We start from the raw sequence: 23584 nt of genomic DNA, 5'->3' as shown, positions 1-23584 counted from the left end.
GGTCAGTCATGGTGTGGGGTGGCATTTCTTTGGGGAGGCCGCACAGTCCTCCATGTGCTCGCCAGAGGTAGCCTGACTGCCATTAGGTACCGAGATGAGATCCTCAGACCCCTTGTGAGACCATATGCTGGTGCGGTTGGCCCTGGGTTCCTCCTAATGCTAGACCTCATGTGTGTCAGCAGTTCCTGCAAGAGGAAGGCATTGATGCTATGGACTGGCCCGCCCGTTCCCCAGACCTGAATCCAATTGAGCACATCTGGGACATCATGTTTACAGAGTTCATGAGTTTACAGTCTAACCAGACACCTAGGTATTTGCAGTTGTCCACATATTCTAGGTCAGAACCGTCCAGACTAGTTTTTATTTTTTTATTTCACCTTCATTTAACCAGGTAGGCTAGTTGAGAACAAGTTCTCATTTGCAACTGCGACCTGGCCAAGATAAAGCACAGCAGTGTGAACAGACAACACATAGTTACACATGGAGTAAACAATTAACAAGTCAATAACACAGTAGAAAAAAAGAGAGTCTATATACATTGTGTGCAAAAGGCATGAGGAGGTAGGCGAATAATTACAATTTTGCAGATTAACACGGGTGATAAATGATCAGATGGTCATGTACAGGTAGAGATATTGGTGTGCAAAAGAGCAGAAAAGTAAATAAATAAAAACAGTATGGGGATGAGGTAGGTGAAAATGGGTGGGCTATTTACCAATAGACTATGTACAGCTGCAGCGATCGGTTAGCTGCTCAGATAGCAGATGTTTGAAGTTGGTGAGGGAGATAAAAGTCTCCAACTTCAGGGATTTTTGCAATTTGTTCCAGTCACAGGCAGCAGAGTATTGGAACGAAAGGCAGCCAAATGAGGTGTTGGCTTTAGGGATGATCAGTGAGATACACCTGCTGGAGCGCGTGCTACGGATGGGTGTTGCCATCGTGACCAGTGAACTGAGATAAGGCGGAGCTTTACCTAGCATGGACTTGTAGATGACCTGGAGCCAGTGGGTCTGGCAACGAATATGTAGCGAGGGCCAGCCGACTAGAGCATACAAGTCGCAGTGGTGGGTGGTATAAGGTGCTTTAGTGACAAAACGGATGGCACTGTGATAAACTGCATCCAGTTTGCTGAGTAGAGTGTTGGAAGCAATTTTGTAGATGACATCGCCGAAGTCGAGGATCGGTAGGATAGTCAGTTTTACTAGGGTAAGTTTGGCGGCGTGAGTGAAGGAGGCTTTGTTGCGGAATAGAAAGCAGACTCTTGATTTGATTTTCCATTGGAGATGTTTGATATGAGTCTGGAAGGAGAGTTTACAGTCTAGCCAGACACCTAGGTACTTATAGATGTCCACATATTCAAGGTCGGAACCATCCAGGGTGGTGATGCTAGTCGGGCATGCGGGTGCAGGCAGCGATCGCTTGAAAAGCATGCATTTGGTTTTACTAGCGTTTAAGAGCAGTTGGAGGCCACGGAAGGAGTGTTGTATGGCATTGAAGCTCAATTGGAGGTTAGATAGCACAGTGTCCAGGGACGGGCCGGAAGTATATAGAATGGTGTCATCTGCGTAGAGGTGGATCAGGGAATCGCCCGCAGCAAGAGCAACATCATTGATATATACAGAGAAAAGAGTCGGCCCGAGAATTGAACCCTGTGGCACCCCCATAGAGACTGCCAGAGGACCGGACAGCATGCCCTCCGATTTGACACACTGAACTCTGTCTGCAAAGTAATTGGTGAACCAGGCAAGGCAGTCATCCGAAAAACCGAGGCTACTGAGTCTGCCGATAAGAATATGGTGATTGACAGAGTCGAAAGCCTTGGCAAGGTCGATGAAGACGGCTGCACAGTACTGTCTTTTATCGATGCCGGTTATGATATCGTTTAGTACCTTGAGTGTAGCTGAGGTGCACCCGTGACCGGCTTGGAAACCAGATTGCACAGCGGAGAAGGTACGGTGGGATTCGAGATGGTCAGTGACCTGTTTGTTGACTTGGCTTTCGAAGACCTTAGATAGGCAGGGCAGGATGGATATAGGTCTGTAACAGTTTGGGTCCAGGGTGTCTCCCCCTTTGAAGAGGGGGATGACTGCGGCAGCTTTCCAATCCTTGGGGATCTCAGACGATATGAAAGAGGTTGAACAGGCTGGTAATAGGGGTTGCGACAATGGCGGCGGATAGTTTCAGAAATAGAGGGTCCAGATTGTCAAGCCCAGCTGATTTGTACGGGTCCAGGTTTTGCAGCTCTTTCAGAACATCTGCTATCTGGATTTGGGTAAAGGAGAACCTGGAGAGGCTTGGGCGAGGAGCTGCGGGGGGGGGGCTGTTGGCCGAGGTTGGAGTAGCCAGGCGGAAGGCATGGCCAGCCGTTGAGAAATGCTTGAAGTTTTCGATGATCATGGATTTATCGGTGGTGAACGTGTTACCTAGCTTCAGTGCAGTGGGCAGCTGGGAGGAGGTGCTCTTGTTCTCCATGGACTTCACAGTGTCCCAGAACTTTTTGGAGTTGGAGCTACAGGATGCAAACTTCTGCCTGAAGAAGCTGGCCTTAGCTTTCCTGACTGACTGCGTGTATTGGTTCCTGACTTCCCTGAACAGTTGCATATCGCGGGGACTATTCGATGCTATTGCAGTCCGCCACAGGATGTTTTTGTGCTGGTCAAGGGCAGTCAGGTCTGGAGTGAACCAAGGGCTGTATCTGTTCTTAGTTCTGCATTTTTTTGAACGGAGCATGCTTATCTAAAATGGTGAGGAAGTTACTTTTAAAGAATGACCAGGCATCCTCAACTGACGGGATGAGGTCAATGTCCTTCCAGGATAGCCGGGCCAGGTTGATTAGAAAGGCCTGCTCACAGAAGTGTTTTAGGGAGCGTTTGACAGTGATGAGGGGTGGTCGTTTGACTGCGGCTCCGTAGCGGATACAGGCAATGAGGCAGTGATCGCTGACATCCTGGTTGAAGACAGCGGAGGTGTATTTGGAGGGCCAGTTGGTCAGGATGACGTCTATGAGGGTGCCCTTGTTTACAGAGTTAGGGTTGTACCTGGTGGGTTCCTTGATGATTTGTGTGAGATTGAGGGCATCTAGCTTAGATTGTAGGACTGCCGGGGTGTTAAGCATATCCCAGTTTAGGTCACCTAACAGAACAAACTCTGAAGCTAGATGGGGGGCGATCAATTCACAAATGGTGTCCAGGGCACAGCTGGGAGCTGAGGGGGGTCGGTAGCAGGCGGCAACAGTGAGAGACTTATTTCTGGAGAGAGTAATTTTCAAAATTAGTAGTTCGAACTGTTTGGGTATGGACCTGGAAAGTATGACATTACTTTGCAGGCTAACTCCTCCCCCTTTGGCAGTTCTATCTTGACGGAAGATGTTATAGTTGGGTATGGAAATCTCAGAATTTTTTGGGGTGGCTTTAGTCCAGGTCTGGGAGGAGATCCCTCATGGATTATTTTAGTGTTCCCTTTATTTTTTTAAGCAGTGTATATTATTCAGTTTATTTTGTAACTCAATTAGTTCCATCTTCTCCTCCCCCAAGAGGTTAGCTGGGGACCTCTGAGAAAGGGAAGTTATCTTAATGATCACCTTTTCCTCCTCAGCTCTTCTGGTCTTAGCAACATTACTACCATATTTTCTAAGGTATTTGGACACCTCAAATTTAAAGATTTTTCTTCACAAGCCCTTTCCCAAAAGTGTGAGAGCAGATCTTTAACCTCAAATTGAACTATATCATTATTTAATAATGAGCTATTTAGCTTCCAGTAGGATGCTCTACCAAGGTTCGTATCAGGGGTAAATACTTTGATATCAATGTAAATGACCCTATGGTCTGTGAGGGGAGTGGTACAAATATTTGTAGTAACACACTCACTATCAATACATTTGGATATAAGCCAAAAATCTATTCTGGATTGTCTGGAACCTGTTTTGTTACTCCAAGTGAATGATCTTTCGGCCGGAAACCTCTCTCTCCATATATCAGTAAGATCAAACTTTTCCATAAAAAGTATTAAACCCAAATTCTGATTGGTTGGCCTACCTGGGGGGCCATCTATCAGTTGAATGATCTATTGTAATGTTAAAGTCCCCTCCTATCAATAATAACGAATTGGGACATTTAGATAACCAATGAAGTATATGTTTCTCTAGATTCAAGCAACTCATCATTCTCATGTTTGGTGTTGTACCCGTAGAAGTGTACAGTAATGAGCGTAATGTCATTGTAACTGATCACAAGACAAATAAAGTGACCAAAGAGGTCACATTCCGAGTGTAGAATATTACCACCAAAGGTATTTTTCATTGTAGTGACACCGGCGGAGCGTTCAGATCCATGGGAGAGCCAAATATCGTTGCCCCACTGTGACCTCCAGAAATTGGCATCAGCCAAAATTGAGTGGGACACTTGAAAAAAGCTCAAATCTGTTCGAAATTGTTTAGTAAATAAAAATAAGGCCTTGTGCTTCACATTGTTTCGTAACCCCCTAGCATTAAGAGATACTATAGACAAAGACAAAACAACAAAGATTATATAAAAGTATAAACTGTAGTAGGATGAGTCAAAGATGTAGGAGCAGTGAACGTAAACGATAAGGAACCGAGATCTGCACCATTTAAGTCAATTTAAAGTGAAAATAGCTTATTCCATAACCTTTGAGCTAGACGTTATCTGGCGTTGAAATTCAACTCAACTGGAAATTATGTTCAAGACCAAACCAAGGGTTCTTGTAGTAAGAGAGACTAAAAACCCTCTTTAGTTTAATCAGGAACTATTCTGAGAAATAAAACAACAAATACTAATTTAAATAAAAGGGTACCTACTATTTTAAGTACATATGAAAACTGATCATAAAATAATTGAATAACAAAATGTTTTACATATAAACGTTCCTAAGACCTTTTTTGGAAATAAGTATTAATAACTAAATAGAACAATAACCGTGTAAAGTCAGAGCAGACCTGTATGCCATTTAACACAGTATCTTAGTTACTGTATATATAATAAATAAATACAGCTTTCAGTCTTCTTCGTAAGTTTGTAAACAAAATAGGCCTTCTCGTCATACAAGACCAAACTAATAAATTGAAGTACCTGAGTTTTCCTGAAAAATAGTCACCTGATGCTTGTTAGGTAAACAACATAAGGAAAATGAGAATACCATGGCTGAAACCATCAACCTGTTCCTTCTGGTGAGATTTTAGGGAGGAATATGGATTTCTGAACCGTTGATGAAGCCTCGTCCTCAGACGAAGTTGGCAGCCTTCCCCTCATTTTGTGCAATCTTGATCGTTGGCCACAGCTTGTTTCTTCTTTTTTATGTCTTCCGGGCTGAGATGCTCGGTGAAACGCATGGCTCTGAAGGAAGGCGTTCTTCCTAGCAGCTTTCCAGACAGCATCCCTGTGGAATCTGGTAGTGAATAGGATGATGATAGCCCTAGGTCTTGAATCGTTTTGCTGTTGCTTCTTGCCGAGGCGCTGCACAACGTCGATGGTATCACCAACTTTGTTCTTCTCTGCAGGCAAAACGTCTTGGCAGATACGGATAGCCTCTCCTTGCACATCTTCATTCTCCACCTCTGGCAAGCCGTAGTCTCAGGTTCCATTTTCTTGTGTATTGTTCCAGATCAGTGAGACGTCTATTCTAGACATTGTTATTCTTTTCCACCCTTTCCACATGTTTTCAACTTTTGCCACTCTCGTTTTCACATCATTGATTTCACCACATGCAAACTCCAGTCTTTTTCAAGCCTTCGATAACCATGGTTTTCACGCCTACCAGACACGATGTCAGAGTTCATGTTGGGTTTTTTGGAGGGTGGAGGTTTGCACGGAGTAACCGGTAAAGAGGGGAATACGTCATCTTCAACAGCATTCGAAAGCATGATATTATCCATAGGCCAAGCATAGTTATGGCAGTTGTCTATAAGCACGTTTCTCTCTTGTTGATTAGCAATAGAACGGCTAACTTCTTCCTTTCTTTTTTTGTCACGACTTTGCATGGACATGCCAAAATAAATGATCCAATTATCATTCCAGTCACAGGAAAGGTCTTATATCTTGAACAAATAAAAATAGTAATGACTGTAAACTTGTTTTGTTTTTTTCACAATCTTTCTGAAGTTTGGTACGGAGCTCGGTAAAAAAGCATCTGTTCAAGCCGCCATCTTGGCAATAGAAAGAAGAAAAAAATAATAATAATAATAATAAAAAAACCTGTCGAAGTAGACGGTCTGACGTCAACACTACGCGCCAAATCTTCCCGCAGCATCTTTTTCCCAACGCAGTTAAGCCAAAAACACGCCCCGTTATTCAGAGGGGCGTTCTACTTTGCTCCCATTGGCTAGCTAGCATTGTCTCACTCACAGGAGATCAGCGCAGAGATGGAAAGTGTAATTTAACAATTAGCTTCATACAGTAAAGCAGGCCTACTATTATCATCATGTTTGGTAACATTTGCCAATTTATAGATTTTCAGAGTTACAATGACTTGTAAAAGTGTCTCAGAACTCTGCTGAATTACCTCAATTGAAGGTCAACTAAGTTTACCTAGGCGACTTAACGTTACTAGGTCGGTTTATGAAGTTGTTATATTAACATAAGTAGTCTATCAGGTAAAAGCATATACTTATTTTTCATAATTTCGCTATTTATTAGCTAATCATTCAGTCGAATACGCTATGCTACAGCCATTGAATCTGTCTTTGAGCTTTGGGGACATTATGTTATTATATTTTTCAATGTTGAAATACAAGGGCAAACGTTATTAATCAGTGACTGAAATTTCGTGCTACGTGATATTCACTTCCGGACTTGGTGAGCGCTCAAAGCCTTGTAGAACGTCTCTCTGAATAACGGGTCGTGGTTTTGGCTGAACTGCGCTGGGGATAAGAAAGACACGTGCCCGCATGTTCTGAACATGGCGAACCAGTTACCAACACCTGCTCTGAACGTTGTGCAACAGTTAATCCATACGTTTACCTAAGTAGTTAGAAAGGTCAGAGCCAGTGACACATCAAATCATTGATTGGGTTAAGATGAACCGTCACTCCAAAACTAGCGGACCAATGGAAACTCATTGTCTCCTCCTCCCTCTATACCCCACCCTTCACGGAAAAATAATGCCAAAACTCGCAATCGAAAAGACTGGCAGTGACAGCAAAGCAACAGACATCGAAAGCAAAGATACACGAGTAGCGTAACCAAAAGGTAGTACATGCAGGCAAGAGCATAGGCTAAATGTATTCAATAGGATTGGTTGCTGGGAAAGTTTAACCGAAAACGATTTTTGCATTCGTTTTCAAATATTTTCCTTTAATAATTTTCAGTTTTGCTCTTGCTTTTAAATGATGAAGTTAAGGTTTTGATGTATTTTGTTTACAATTCTATAAATTTTGCTTTCGATTGTTTGATTTTGATTTCAACATCCATTTCACCTGTCCTTAAATATTGTAATGACCAGACTAGATCATAAAAGGAACAATTGTCCAGACAGAGGATTGAGTTCAACGAATTGACGGTTTATTGACGGTTTATTGACCCAACTTTACACAGGCTACTGTTTGGCCGTAGCCCACGCCAAATAAATGAAAGATACCCTACAAACCAACCATGAGCTTCTCCTGTGAAGAACAGACTTAAGAGGAAGAACAATAGCTAAACCTGGTCTTAACTTCCAATGCCCCATCCCCCTCCACGTAACTCTGCCAACCACCAGGAAGCCCGGCATCAGAACATTCCAGGCATTCCCGTGATTGACAGATAGCAGGTTGATTGGCATGTGGGACCCTGCGAACACTGGGTACTGGTAAGTACAACACAACCAACTCATAGCCTAACACATAACACACAGCTGTCTGTGCAGGTCGCTACAATATGTTAACATTCACAACATTATTTTTCATGTTCACTATTTATTTTATTTTAAATTCAATACATATGGCGTGAAATTGACCCCATATATGTTGGTCATTTTTGACTCACATTTAGGCCTTCTCTCACCAGCCATCCATCCTCATATCGGGGCTGGCACGTTTGTTTATGTCTGCGGGCTATGACGTGCGGGACAGTCGCAGGAAGCGTGTCGGTTGCTCTACCAATTCTCAACGTTTTCGATCCAGGGTGTAACACAACGATAAAGTTGCTCTGAATTTGCTGTGAATGGAGATGTAAGGTCACAATATGTATTCATAAACAAGGAAGCAAACAGTACGGGGACTACAAGACAGCGTAACCTTGACATTGTAGTGTGTAATTGTGGGCTTTGGGTTCTGAGTTCAGTTTTTTATTTAAAAAATGTGACGTGGGAGTTCCAGTCAGCCAGCTAGTAGCGCCTTCGTAAATCGTTGAGTCGGCAAGCTGCTAGCTAGCTAACATTAGCCCATGTGCAGCTGCCATAGATAGCAGTCTTTGTGCAAACTAAACATTATTCTCATATTATTTAATATGTTCGTATTTGAATCTCATATCAATCCTTGGCCCTTTTAACGCTGCTTTGTAACTTACTTCTTGAAGAGGCTCTGGGATAACCGGTGGTGCGATTGGTCTTTTGATACCACGCTGTTCCTTTTCTTTCTCTTTCTCCTTCTCTCGCTCCTTTTCCTTTTCTTTCTCTTTGCCGTTTTCTTGCTCTCTCTCCGCTTGTGTCATTGTGGAGTGTCGTGGGCAATAAAGCTAAAACCAAATCTGTATCACAGTTTCTACATTAGTAGCTACTAACATAACATCAGTTTGCTGGACAACCATGACTATTCCCATGATTTTAATTGGGTGGCCGACCATAAAACGTAACAGGAAAAATATCGTCCAATATCTACACTTAGCACACCAAAGAAAGAAGCAATGTAGTGTAATGACCCTGGGTTTATAAGCGCAGAGCCAATAGCGCGCTGGACTTCGGGCTAGAACGTCGAGGGTTCGAGACCTGCTCCCTGCCTCTTTCATTACACTGGTGTCAGAAGTGGGATTTTATATATATATATTTATCTATATATAATATTCTAAATGGTTTACAAGTGTGGATATTTGCCTATTAGTTCCAGGCCGCCGGTGTCAGGTCTGGAGCATGAAGTCACGAGTTCTGCTCGTGCGCAGCAGGCTACCAGTGTCAAAAGCACTGCGGTCTGCCCTAGAAAGCTATGTAAATTAACACAATTAGTTTATTATGATCAAGTTCAATCCCCACAGTGAATTATTTTAAAATTCGCTACAAATCTAAATATTTAGGCTGCGTTTGTCTATCTACTCTGATTTCAGAGCATTCTTCTCTGAGAGTGTCAGATAACTGATGAATTTACAAATGCACAACACCAGTTGAATATGACAGTGTCAGTAAACATCGGCAAAAAACGGAATTAAATTGTTAAATAAATATATATTTTTATTTGTATCTAAGTAAAAAAAAATGTATTTAGTAACTTCTTTAATGCAACAATACTTCTTCTATTACATCTATTTTCATCTTGTGCTAATGATGAGTTCACACAGCAGCTCTTCCTTCTCAGTATTAAAGTCCAGACTATCAAACCTAGAATAAACTGTAAATACTTCAGACTGTGCAAATACAATGCAATGCTTTTTTCATTGAACATTGGGCTCAATGTCGTTGGTTGGTCGTCCAGAGAGGGATTTGTTCACTACAATTTACGATCCTCTTCATTCCCACTTTGGGTCCACTATTTTACAGTTGGGCTCAGTTCTGACACTCTCCCCACACATGAATCACTATATTTGCCACAACTGTATAATTCATGTAATTTTTATATTATGTATATCCTAATATGCACTTTTCTCCCTTCCAGGAAACACAAACCTTCCTACCTACCACAGCCATCCTACAGGACTTGAAACTACAACTTCTAAGCCTCCACTCCAACCCCTCCATTCAAACCCCTCATGTGCTTCTGTATTTCTGTTTTCTCGGTGTAATAAATATCCAATAATGGAACCCTATTGATTTCATTGCATTCTCACTGATGCAGTACTACCCTGAACCAATTCAATGAAACTAAGTGTACTGAAGCTGTTGCTATACTGCTAAAACTGTTCAGTCATAATCACCAGTGCTACTTTGTTTGCAGCCACTAGTCAAAGGTGAATAATGTATTCTGTAAAAATAATTACAATACAGTAATGCACTTGCTCTTCAGTAAAGTTCTGGCAATCTTATGTTGGAAACCATATTCAAGGAAACCTAGAAACCTAATTATAACCTGTTTCTTAAACATCAGTAATATTGTAGGACAAGAATGAATGTGTAAGCTTTAGACAATGTCTCTGTCACAGGTTCCCGGGTTACAATATCACATGTGATGGTTAAATGTTCAGAGTAATTGGTATGCCACAGTCATGAAAAATCAATGAACCCATATGAAGTAAGGTGTATCTTTAGATGTATTGAGTCAAGCAAATATGGTGTACATAGTGTACCAGTACTGGAGGGGTAGAGCAAGCAAGTGGGATTCATCCATCTCTGGAGATCACACAGTGGAGATACTCTGATTGGTGTAAAATGTGTGGAAGAGATGATGACTAGTTGTAAGCAAGGAGCTTTTAGTGGACTAACTATACACTCAAGTCCTCTTAAAATTTGAAAAAGACAAAACTTGTTGATCAAGCTAAATTATACAGTAAAATTTGTTGCTAGCGGGTTCACCATACTACCATCATATTTCAAGCTTCCGATTAAGCACTGTGCTTGCCAGATCTGTCTCCCTTTTCCCGGGCACGAAGGTTACGTACACTACCAGCCAAAAGTTTGGACACATTACTCATTCAAGGGATTTTCTTAATTTTTAATATTTTCTACATTGTAGAATAATAGTGAAAACATCAAAACTATGAAATAACTAGGAATCAAAAAAGTATTAAACAAATAAAAATATGTTAGATTCTTCAAGGTAGCCATCCTTTGCCTTGATGACAGCTCTGCAGATGCTTGGCATTCTCTCAACCAGCTTCACATGGAATGCTTTTCCAACAGTCTTGAAGGAGTTCCCACATATGCTGAGCACGTGTGGAGGCCAGGTCATCTGATGCAGCACTCCATCACTCTCCTTCTTGGTGAAATAGCCCTTACACAGCCTGGAGGTGTGTTATGTCATTGAAAAACAAATGATAGCCCCACGAAGCGCAAACCAGATTTGATGGCGTATTGCTGCAGAATGCAGCGGTAGCCATGCTGATTAAGTGTGCCTTGAATTCTAAATAAGTCACGGACAGTGTCACCAGCAAAGCACCCCCATACCATCACACCTCCTCCATGCTTCACGATGGGAACAACACATGCAAAGATCATCCATTCACCTTCTCTGTGTCTCACAAAGACAAGGCGGTTTGTACCAAAAATCTCAAATTTGAACTCATCAGCCCAAATGACAGATTTCCACTGGTCAAATGACTCGTGTTTCTTGGCCCAAGCAAGTCTCTTCTTCTGATTGGTGTCCTTTACTAGTGGTTTCTTTGCAGAAATTCGATCACGAAGGCCTGGTTCATGCAGTCTCCTCTGAACAGTTGCTGTTGAGATGTGAATGTTACCTGAACTCTGTGAAGCATTTATTTGGGCTGCAACTTCTGAGGCTGGTAACTCTAGTGAACTTATCCTCTGCAGCAGAGGTAACTCTGGGTCTTCCTTTTCTGTGGCCGTCCTCATAAGAGTCAGTTTCATCATAGCGCTTGATAGTTTTTGGGACTGCACTTGAAGAAACTTTCAAAGTTCTTGAGATTTTCCATATTGACTGACCTTCATGTCTTAAAGTAATGATGGACTGTTGTTTCTCTTTGCTTATTTGAGCTGTTCTTGGAATAATATGGACTTGGTCTTTTACCAAATAGGACTATCTTCTGTATAACACCCCTACCTTGTCACAACATAATTGATTGTCTCAAACGCATTAAGAAGGAAAGAAATTCCTTTGTTAAAACACCTTTGGCAGCGATTACAGCATCTTGTCTTCTTGGGTATGACGCTACAACTCGGCATACCTGTATTTGGGGAGTTTCTCCCATTCTTCTCTGCAGATCTTCTCAAGCTATGTCAGATTGGATGGAGAGCGTCGCTGCACAGCTATTTTCAGGCCTCCCCAGAAATGTTCAAGTCCGGGCTCTGGCTGGGCCACTCAAGGACATTCAGAGTCTTGTCTGGAAGCCACTCCAGTGTTGTCTTGGCTGTGTGCTTAGGGTCGTTGTCCTGTTGGAAGGTGAACCTTCACCCCTGTCTGAGGTCCTGAGTGCTCTGGAACAGGTTTTCATCAAGGATCTCTCTGTACTTTGCTCGATCCTGACTTGTCTACCAGTCCCTGCCGCTGAAAAACATTCCCACAGCATGATACTGCCGCCACCGTGCCTCGCTGTAGGGAGGGTGCCAGGTCCAGCCAACTGGCCAGATAGTTAGGGCCGACTAGGTAGGTAGGTCGGTCCAGCCAGCTGGCCAGGGATCTTGGTCCGGCCGGCGCACCAGATAGGTAGGTCCGGCCAACTGTCCAGATAGCTCGGTCCAACCAGGTAGGTAGATAGGTCTGATGAACCACTTTGGACCATTGAGATGCAGCCTTAGCTTGGTAACAACAGATGTATTCTGGAAACTGTAATCCTCTTATTTCACAAAAGCACAAATGTATTTTAATTTTCAATTATTTTGTTGTTGAAGACTGATTACACCAAATTAAAAAGACAGTGGTTCATCAGACTTTGGTGTAGGCTACAGTAAATTCTGACTCAGGTCCCCTTCCCAGTGGCTCTCGTTTCTTTCTAGGCCATAATATGTTCCCTAAAACTGAAAAGAAAACATGTAGAAAACGTATAGTGCAAATCAAATCAAATGTATTTATCTAGCCCTTCTTACATCAGCTGATATCTCAAAGTGCTGTACAGAAACCCAGCCTAAAACCCCAAACAGCAAGCAATGCAGGTGTAGAAGCACGGTGACTAGGAAAAACTCCCTAGAAAGGCAAAACCCTAGGAAGAAACCTAGAGAGGAACCAGGCTATGAGGGGTGGCCAGTCCTCTTCTGGCTGTACCGGGTGGAGATTATAACAGAACATGGCCAAGATGTTGAAATGTTCATAAATGACCAGCAGGGTCAAATAATAATAATCACAGTAGTTGTCGAGGCTGCAACAAGTCAGCACCTCAGGAGTAAATGTCAGTTGGCTTTTCATAGCCGATAATTAAGAGTATCTCTACCGCTCCTGCTGTCTCTAGAGAGTTGAAAACAGCAGGTTTGGGACAGGTAGCACGTCCAGTGAACAGGTCAGGGTTCCATAGCAGCAGGCAGAACAGTTGAAACTGGAGCAGCAGCACGTCCAGGTGGACTGGGGACAGCAAGGAGTCATCATGCCAGGTAGTTCTGAGGCATAGTCCTAGGGCTCAGGTCCTCCAAGAGAGAGAAATGGAGAATTAGAGAGAGCATACTTAAATTCACACAGGAAACCGGATAAGACAGGAGAAGTACTCCAGATATAACAGACTGACCCTAGCCCCCAGACACAAACAACTGTAGCATAAATACTGGAGGCTGAGGCAGGAGGGGTCTGGAGACACTGTGGCCCCATCCAAAGATACCCCCGGACAGGGCCAAACAGGCAGGATATAACCCCACCCACTTTGCCAAAGCACAGCCCCCACACCACAATAGGGATATCTTCAACCACCAACATACCATCCTGAGACAAGGCCGAGTATAGCCCACAAAGATCTCCGCAAGGACCAAATCGTAAAGATAGGTAGGAGCAAGCCCATGTAATGCTTTATAGGTTAGCAATAAAACCTTGAAATCAGCCCTTGCCTTAACAGGAAGCCAGTGTAGGGAGGCTAGCACTGGAGTAATATGATCAAATTATTTGGTTCTAGTCAGGATTCTAGCAGCCGTATTTAGCACTAACTGAAGTTTATTTAATGCTTTATCCGGGTAGCCAGAAAGTAGAACATTGCAGTAATCTTACCTAGAAGTAAGAAAAGCATGGATTCATTTTTCTGCATCATTTTTGGCCAGAAGGTTTCTGATTTTTACAATGTTACTTAGATGGAAAAAAGCTGTCCTTGAAACAGTGTTGATATGTTCGTCAAAAGAGAGATCCGGGTCCAGAGTAACGTTGAGGTCCTTCACAGTTTTATTTGAGATGACTTTTCAACCATCAAGATTAATTGTCAGATTCAACAGAAGATCTCTTTGTTTCTTGGGACCTAGAACAAGCATCTCTGTTTTGTCCGAGTTTAAAAGTAGAAGGTTTGCAGCCATCCACTTCCTTATGTCTGAAACACAGGCTTCTAGCGAGGGCAATTTTGGGACTTCACCATGTTTCATTGAAATGTACAGCTGTGTGTCATCCACATAGCAGTGAAAATTAACATTATGTTAATGAATGACATCCCCAAGAGGTAAAATATATAGTGAAAACAATAGTGGTCCTAAAACGGAACCTTGAGGAACACAGACATTTACAGTTGATTTGTCAGAGGACAAACCATTTAGAGACAAACTGATCTTTCTGACAGTGACAAAAACATTTATTTAAATTGACTGATTTCCTCATATGACCTGTAACTTAGTAAAATCTTTGAAATTGTTGCATGTTGCATTTATATTTTTGTTTAGTAGAAATCAGGGGAAAAGTCATTCCGTAGTAAACAATTATAGACACAAATTTATAAGCATCTGAAATCCATATGTTGTTTTTGAGGTAGATTTACCATTTAATTCAGTGTGTGAAAATGCACATCTTATACAATATGTGGTACTACAGAGCTTTATAAAGGAAAATACAGTGTAATATTGTATACTCATTGAAGTTAGTCAATAATTAGATTCAAGTATTTATTTACATAACAAAACATTCAATAAGTATATAAAAAATGTCAACAGCATAGAATATTTGTTTCATTTCCAAAACAGAAACATTTGATGAAAAATAACATATTAAACTATTTAAAAAGCAATCTTAAAGCTAAGTGAGAAAAGTTAGCATGCCCTCATTTTTGCAGTCCCACTGTTCTACAAGTGGTCAAAAGAGAGTTTTTACTTAGATTATTTTCATATTACTATTTAAGCTCTGGATTTGTCATCATACCAGCATCATCAGGTTCTTACAGTCTAGCCATCAATTTGGTCAAAGGAGCTGCCTCCCCTGCACCTCCTGGCTGAGAGCATTGCCATGCCTCTAACTGCTGCACAGCCTCTTTCAGCTTCCCTGTCGCCTTCTCCCCATAGGCCAATCCGGATCTGAACATTAACCCTGGTCTTTTGGAGCCCTGCTGATGCAAGTGTCTACACAGTTTCTCCAAGTCCCTGTTCAGACTAAATTCCCTACAGGATGTCAATTCCACAGGTAGGCCGCTCCTCTCTGGGGCCTTGCCTAGGTGCACCAACCAGAACTTGGCCAGCTCATTGGGGCACTGAGCATAGCTTGCCACCATGTTGAGCACCAGAGGAAACAGGTCATGAGCCGTGGCTGGTACTGTGTGTTCCCCTGGGCCAGTGTGGCAGTGGTTGGGCTGCGGGCTTACAACCATCACCCTGGCTACGGATTTGGCTTGATCTGCTAGCCAGCGCATCGGGCCCTGCTCTGCCAGCCTGCCACGCTGCCACATGTCGATAGCCACCTGGCAGTCACCATGCCACTGGAGGAACTCAGCAAAAGCTAGCACAGCTCTCTGGAAGACAGGGTTTTCTGCAGGGTACACCACCAGCACCGACACAGTGACCTCAGTTGCCTTTGGCAGTGAAGTGAAGTGGGAATTTGAGTGCCTTCCATACATTTGATCTGGAAAATAAATGAGAGAGGAGATAGTTACTTCAAAACAAAGAGTTTGTTCAATGTTGATTCCTGAATTTAAAGAGATCCTGTTTAGCTTACACAGAGTGAGAGAGCAAGCCACCAGTGCCACGAGCCCAGCTAAGCATCCAAGGTAGACTATTAGAAGGCTTGCTGGTTTCCCCTCATCATCATTACGGGTGGTAACTGTAATGCAAAAAACTCCAGAAGATTACATTTTACCCCAGGAGACCCATTACGGGTGGTTACTGTAATAAGACTACATTTTACCCCAGGAGACCCATTACGGGTGGTTACTGTAATAAGACTACATTTTACCCCAGGAGACCCATTACGGGTGGTTACTGTAATAAGACTACATTTTACCCCAGGAGACCCATTACGGGTGGTTACTGTAATAAGACTACATTTTATCCCAGGAGACCCATTATGGGTGATAACTGTAATAACCCTACATTTTACCCCAGGAGACTCATTACGGGTGGAACTGTAATAACCCCACATTATACCCCAAGAGACCCATTACGGGTGGTAACTGTAATAAGACTACATTTTACCCCAGGAGACCCATTACAGGTGAAAACTGTAATAAGACTACATTTTACCCAGGAGACCCATTACGGGTGGTAACTGTAATAAGACTACATTTTACCCCCGGAGACCTATTACGGGTGGTACCTGTAAATGACAAGCTTTATTCACGTCAGGGGAATTTAGCGAGAGCAAAGGATTTTCAGTGGGGCTCTATATGCCGTATGATATGTAGCTACTGTATGTTCACGTCAGGGGAGCTGAGCCAGGAGGGAGCTTCAATAACTCTACATGATTCATGAGACATTGCTATGTTCACATCAGGGGAGCTGAGCCAGGAGGGAGCTTCAATAACTCTACATGATTCATGAGACATTGCTATGTTCACGTCAGGGGAGCTGAGCCAGGAGGGAGCTTCAATAACTCTACATGATTCATGAGACATTGCTATGTTCACATCAGGGGAGCTGAGCCAGGAGGGAGCTTCAATAACTCTACATGATTCATGAGACATTGCTATGTTCACGTCAGGGGAGCTGAGCCAGGAGGGAGCTTCAATAACTCTACATGATTCATGAGACACTGCTATGTTCACATCAGAGAATTTTACATCTACTTTTTTCTGTCCTTGAGCTGTTCTTGACTATTAATGTTCTGTATTATGTCATGTTTTAAGTTTTGTGTGGACCCCAGGAAGAGTGGCTACTGCTTTAACAGCAGCTAATGTGTATCCTAATAAAACACAAAATGCTAATCAATCTCATGGTCAGAATCTCCCTATTTATCTACTTGGAGAGGTATATTAAAAGGGAACACAGTTCATGTCAAATACATTATGATAAATCATAGAAATTGTGTTTGTATAGACATAGCCATTTTGCTAATAACCTTTGTCACAAAGTGTTACAGAAACCTAGCAAGGAAAAGCTTCCAAGGCAGGCCTGGGAGGAACCTGACTGTCTGGCAGGGAGGACATTCAGAATGACAATCTAAGCAAGGTAGTTGGTCCAGGGCACACATTCAAAGCTTGTTCAACCAAGAATATTGTTGCCATCACAGAGTGGTGGGAGGCACCAGCATGTCAAATAGATCACAGATGTTCAGACACTCAAAAGACTTAAAGATCTTACCAGATATGGGCATCACAGTGGGGTTTGAAGTAGGCCAAGCCAACTCAGCTTAAAAGAAAAATAAACAAATACCACCTATCAAATACATAGGAATCCCTGCACTTCAAATCATATGTGTCAAGTGAATCAGATTGCTCACCTGTGTCGTCATTTGATGTCGCTGGCATAAAATAGAATGGAAATGGTTAAACAAACCCCAGCCACTTTAATAAACAAATATAGAAATGATTGAACATGAGGTGCTAGCTATAAAGAAAAACATCTTAGCACCAGGATCTCAGGTATACACTGTCGTGGCACACACAGCCGCAGCCCCTGCAATGGGGACACCCAACCTCCCCCCATTTTTTTAGGGGGGTGATTGGGGTTCCCCCTGAGGTTGACCTGTAGATAGCATATGCACACATCATAAGCCATGAACACACTGGCAGAAGAGGCAAATAGGCAGGAGAGATAATTGCCTCAGGCCGTCACATCATCAAGGGGCCTCATGAGCTGGGCATGAAAAAAAATAATCTCCGCTTGAGGCCCCCCCATGCTCCATTCTGTTTTTGTTTGTTTGTTGTCAATCCACCGCATCCGTCGTCACTAGTTACCACAGCCACAAAATCGTAATTATGGCTAAACCCTGCCTTTTACATTTTTTTATTTTTTTTTACAATTGATCTACTTAAAATCTGATTTTAAGCCTAACCCTTACCTTAACCCTAACCTTAACCAGACTGCTAACCTTATGCCTAACCCTAACCAAAAATACCAAAAAGCTAATTTTAGTCTTCATGAGTTTTTATGACATAGCTAATTTGACTTTGTGGCTGTGTTAACTAGTGACAACGGTGGAAGGTGGCAGAGCTACAGCAGTGTTTATCAGACATCCCGAAAATCGATGTTCTCACGAAAAAGTCTGTAGCGTCCGAACCGTTTCTGCTACACACTAATATGACCTCTCTACAGAAAGATTAGACTCATGAACACGTTGGTATTCTCTGTTTTGCTCAATGACTCCCTCAAGTTTCACGGGACTCGTCTGAAGGTAACCTGGTGCCTGCTGAAAAATGTATTGAAGTGAATAGGCCATTTCCACATAAAAGGTATACGAGTAATTCCATTATAAAAATTATGTATTTATTTTTCTTATGCAGTGCATTTGGAACGTATTCAGACCCCTTCCCATTTTCCACATTTTGTTACCTTACAGCCTTATTCTAAAATGGATTGATATCCCCCCCCCCCCTCAGGTGCATCCTGTTTCCATCAATCATCCTTGAGATGTTTCTACAACTTGATTGGAGACCACCTGTGGTAAATTCAATTGACTGAACATGATTTGGAAAGGCACACACCTGTCTATATAGGGTCCCACAGTTGACAGTGCATCTCAGATCAAAAACCAAGCCATGAGGTTGAAGGAATTGTCCGTAGAGCTCCAAGACAAGATTGTCCATTCTTAAATGGAAGAAGTTTGGAACCACCAAGACTCTTCCTGGAGTTGGCCGCCCGGCCAAACTGAGCAATCAGGGGAGAAGGGCCTTGGTCAGGGAGGTGACCAAGAACCCAATGGTCACTCTGATAGAGCTCCAGAGTTCCTCTGTGAGAACCTTCCAGAAGGACAACCATCTCTGCAGCACTACTCCAATAAGGCCTTTATGGTCGAGTTGCCAGACGGAAGCCACTCCTCAATAAAAGGGACGTGACATCCCACTTGGAGTTTGCCAAAAGGCACCTAAAGAACTCTCAGACCATGACAAACAAGATTTTCTGGTCTGATGAAACCAAGATTGAACTCTTTGGCCTGAATGCCAAAGTTCACGTCTGGAGGAAACCTGGTACCATCCCTATGGTGAAGCATGGTGGTGGCAGCATCATGATGTGGGGATGTTTTCAGCAGCAGGGACTGGGAGACAAGTCAGGATCGAGGGAAAGATGAACGGAGCAAAGTACAGAGATATCCTTGATGAATACCTGCTCCAGAGCAGTCTGGGCATCAGACTAGGGTGAAGGTTCACCTTCCAACAGGACAACGACCATTAGCACTGTGGTGGAAATGTAATATTCATTACATACTATACTGTTTAATTAGACCTACTATGTTGTTTTTACTTAGATATAATATGTTAGTATTTTGCAGGTACAGACTTGTCTTGTGTGATTTAGTCATAAGTCTGGGCATACAGATAAGAGCCGTGCGACTGCAGTATGTGACATCCTGTTTTCACAATCTACAGGAACTTAGATGTTCGGAAACATGCAGGAAGGAACAGACAATGGTTAAAACCATAAACTGTCAACTTCATCAGCCTGATAAATTAAGATAGAATATGCTATATTAGATTTTAGAGTCATAAAGCAAATGAGGAAAAACACAATTGCTACCATGTATACCACTTGAATGAAGAAGAAAAATGCCAATTTTGTCAACTCCGTTAAACATTAACTCCATCAGCTAACGTCAACTCCGTAAGAGTGCTGACAGATCTGATAGAATGTTATGTTTTTATTGGGGATTTTCAAATGAATAATTTTCCAAATATTTGTATTGGACTTTTATTTTTAGAGGCTAAAATATGTGTTTTGAGTATCTGTTGTCAACTCCGTCAGTGGTTTGTAATATCTGTCACTGATGTTAGCCGCCTTATGATCGATTTGTTTTGTCAATATTCTGAACAAATATTTGCATCACTGTTTTGCAAAATATGCTGAAACAATTGAAGTATTTGCTCGACCTAAGGGGTAATGTTTGCTTTATAAATGTTATTTTATATGCTAAATATTGATAAAAACGAGCATTGAATAGGGCTATAAAACAAAACAAAAAAAGTTGTTCCTTTACATGGTAAAGTTGATACTTTGGTCTATCAAAAAATATATATTATTTTTTATATTAAGACAAATATTTGTGAAAAATAAGTTACGACTGTTCTCTAAAACAGCAACATTTTCTCTCAGCCTAATGTCAAAATGTGTAAAATAGCATGAGTTTAGCTATACAACTCTCTCTGCCCCAAGGGTTGGGGGGCCTTGCTCTGACCTTGCGGGGCCCAACAAATCTGTGCTACGCCACTGTAGGTATAGTCTTATATACTAGAGTTTACATTTCAGTAACATATGCTAATTATTAGTATTCTTCTTATTTTTTATTTAACTAATATCCCTATAAAAACATTACAATTCATTAAAAAAAACGTACTTACCATATGGTACATTACATGTCGTAAACTTGGAAAATTCACCCTCTGCCGGAATCGGAAGATTGTAAGCAGTGATGATCAGATGGAACACTGGTTCTGCAGGTGCAAGGTAATAGAACCACAGCTGTATGAAAAAGACATTATCTGGATAAGAGCGTCTGCTAAATGACTTAAATGTAAATGTAAATCTCAATGAGCCTTACCTGAATAATACAAAAAGAGTTAGACATTAGCAAATATACCTTTTTTAACTATAGCAATTATCAGCAATATAGCCACTGATTGGGATTTGAAATTTGTTGTAAAGGAATAGGCTACAGTAGGCCCACCTGTTCGAGACCCCTGAGGTCAACTTCTTCAAAAGGTGGTTCATACCGACAGCGGTATGGATCACCATCTATATCGATCCAAGTTCCTGTGAGATAGTAAATGCTTTCTGCAAAATATATGAAGTGTTAGTATTATATGCATCACTGTTATTTTTCCAAATCTATTTCTATTAACATGCAATTAATTCCGATAAGGCTTCCCCTACTGTCGATGTTGATGGCCCAACTTATGTTCAGCCGAATAGCCCCAAAGTCTTCAGGCAGAACAGCAACTTTGAGTGCGAGTAGAAGAGAAGGACAGGCCTGAGGAATCTCTATCCATTCCAGTGGTATCGCTTGGGGAAAAAATACCCCATCAATAAATGACAGCATCCCACTCCTGACACCAACGTAGCAAACAGCAGCATGTCTACAAAACACAGACTTGCTAACCACTGCTTTAATAGGAATAAGGTAACCCTCTTAAGGAAGATTGCAATGAGCATACCTTTGCACAGGTCATTAAAATATTATTTCCTCACCCTGAAAGCAGTCTATGGATTAGTAGACTGATTTGACAGTTTGTGGATTACAGTCTATCCTTGTCACCATAATTCAAGGTAAGAAAACAAATAAATAATATTGTAATCTGAGTGAACCATCCCTGGGCTAACTCACCATATTCCGATTCCTCACATGTAACACTCTGTGAATAACATAATGAACAATTAAAAGGATTCATCTCCCAACTAAACCATTTTTATAGGATAAATAAAAACTTACAATTATGGGTGACGGCTGAGCAGTAAGTAATTTAGAGAATATAATCAACAGCAAGGTCCTCATGACTGAAAACAATAATCACATATTCATATGTAGTTGCAAAATGGCTAAATATCCCGTGAAAGGGTTATATAATAAACTATCGAGAACACCAAATCCGTCCGCTTACTGACGATCACTCTGTGAACCCCTTGGTTATATCGGTTGGATAGGCTACGTGCGCGTGGCACCCCGCGCGCTGGATTGTAGGGTGTCATGGTGGGACAGATCATTGTAGGACTCCTCCCACTCTGCTGCTCCCGGCGCGTACTGCAAAGGGAAATCCAGCGCCCGGTGGCATGCCATCCTCGTATCTGCAGTGTGTGACAGAATTCAAAGATCGGTCAATGCGATCAAGAATAGCGATGAGCAAACCCGTTTTTTTAAGATGTAATTTCTATTTAAAACCACATAATCGGATCGAAGTTGATTGTTTCGAAATTTGAACCACAGTTCGAAGACCTATGCCATTTTCTGCATTGCCTGCTGTGACCCCACTCCAGTTTTACATCGTGTTAATGCCTACATTTTAAAAAATCATAACAGACACATTATCTGTGTTTTCATAGACAGGTGAATTTAAAAGTAAAAAATTAAATATCACAGAAAATATAGATGATGTCGCAAACATTTCTCGCTTTTAAAAAAAGTTGAAATTGTTTGATATGTTGAAACTGAAACTCGAGAATGAAAGCGTTGACGGTTGACTCTCCTTATAGCCGCCTCCCAGTATAGTCCATATAGGCTACATGATTCTCCTTGACTAGAAATGCATGATAGGCTACTATATTTATTTACCTTAATTTCAACAGAGAAGTCATATTGAGACTAGTCTCTTGCAAATGAGTCCTACACAATACGAAAACAAACACATCAATAGACAAGTATAAACTTGCCTAGTTAAATAAAGGTTAAATAAACTAAATACAAAAATAAATATACACAACATATACACATGAAATACGCATTAAGATACAAAACACTGTCAATTAAAACAAACACATTCTTCATTATAAAAATCCTATCCTCTGTCTGAATTGCCCTAGGGATACCAAAGCATCTTTTGGAGATTATTTCAAACATTGGGTGCAAGTAATTCTGGTTTCCAGAGTTAACCAACCCTCGTCATTTCAACAGTGGAGTTAACAAAATAGTGTAATGATGTGATTTACATGCTAATTAGAAAGAGGCAATCTGTTTATGTAAAAAAAAGGCTGCTTTAAATCTTAGCTACTTAACAAGCTCATTCGTATGTTTTCTAAATGTTAAATCATTGTCAATCCAAATACCAAGGCATTTGTATGCAGGGATTCGTTCGATTATAGAACCATCCGATGAGTGAAGATGTAATCCATGTGAGACAATCTTACGAGAACTTGAAAATAACATGTATTTCGTTTAGCCCGTATTACGCACGAGTTATAAATCACTAAGAGCTTCCTGCACAGCTGCAAAATCGGACTGTAGCCTTGTCACATCCATATCAGCTGTCGGGGAAATTGTGTACATACTGTTAAACATGTTAACAGATTAACCAATAGCATTTATATGAATAGTGAAAAGAGCAGGTCCTAGTATCAACCCCTGCGGAACACCTTTATGTACTTCAAGAAATTCGTACTTATTAACCCCTTCAATCACAATGGCCTGAGTTCTGTCACTAAAATAACCATGAAACCATGAGCAGGCGTCAGAACCTAGGCCAATTGAGGACAACTTGTTCAATAAAATAGCATGATCAACAGTATCAAACACTTTTGACAGATGCACAGCGCAATTCATTTTAGCATCTAAATCATTGACAACATAATTAACAACTAATGTTGTTGCTGTGATAATGTT

At 41.6% G+C, this 23584-nt stretch overlaps 2 protein-coding genes and 1 long non-coding RNA gene across 3 annotated transcripts in view; 1 reads left to right on the top strand and 2 right to left on the bottom strand.

Annotated features, from left to right (window-relative positions):
• Nucleotides 1-8788, bottom strand: part of actr8 (actin related protein 8) — a 29906-nt gene extending 21118 nt beyond the window's left edge. Inside the window, exons 1-2 of the mRNA XM_064956825.1 lie at nt 8499-8788; nt 7977-8147 (exon numbers count right to left, since the gene is read on the bottom strand). Of these exons, the coding sequence (XP_064812897.1) occupies nt 7977-8147; nt 8499-8642 (315 nt within the window). The 5' untranslated portion in view covers nt 8643-8788. The remainder of the gene's footprint in view (nt 1-7976; nt 8148-8498) is intronic.
• LOC135528057 (uncharacterized) lies at nt 7132-9977 on the top strand. The gene is made up of 3 exons (XR_010453503.1): nt 7132-7202; nt 7548-7800; nt 9794-9977. It is a non-coding gene; the product is annotated as an uncharacterized LOC135528057 (long non-coding RNA).
• A 4814-nt stretch (nt 9978-14791) lies between these two features.
• LOC135528055 (uncharacterized) lies at nt 14792-21971 on the bottom strand. The gene is made up of 9 exons (XM_064956824.1): nt 21704-21971; nt 21599-21626; nt 21148-21276; nt 20942-21048; nt 20616-20736; nt 17564-17584; nt 17425-17472; nt 15845-15949; nt 14792-15751 (listed from the first exon to the last, which is right to left on the bottom strand). Exons 1-9 carry the CDS (start codon nt 21764-21766, stop codon nt 15075-15077), a joined length of 1299 nt encoding a protein of 432 aa, XP_064812896.1. The 5' UTR covers nt 21767-21971; the 3' UTR covers nt 14792-15074.
• Between the last annotated feature and the right edge of the window lie 1613 nt (nt 21972-23584).

Source organism: Oncorhynchus masou, chromosome 33 (assembly GCF_036934945.1).
Source record: "Oncorhynchus masou masou isolate Uvic2021 chromosome 33, UVic_Omas_1.1, whole genome shotgun sequence".
Classification (NCBI taxonomy): Eukaryota; Metazoa; Chordata; class Actinopteri; order Salmoniformes; family Salmonidae; genus Oncorhynchus; species Oncorhynchus masou.
Note: the sequence above shows the minus strand (reverse complement) of the source record. Positions and strands in the feature narration are given on the sequence as shown.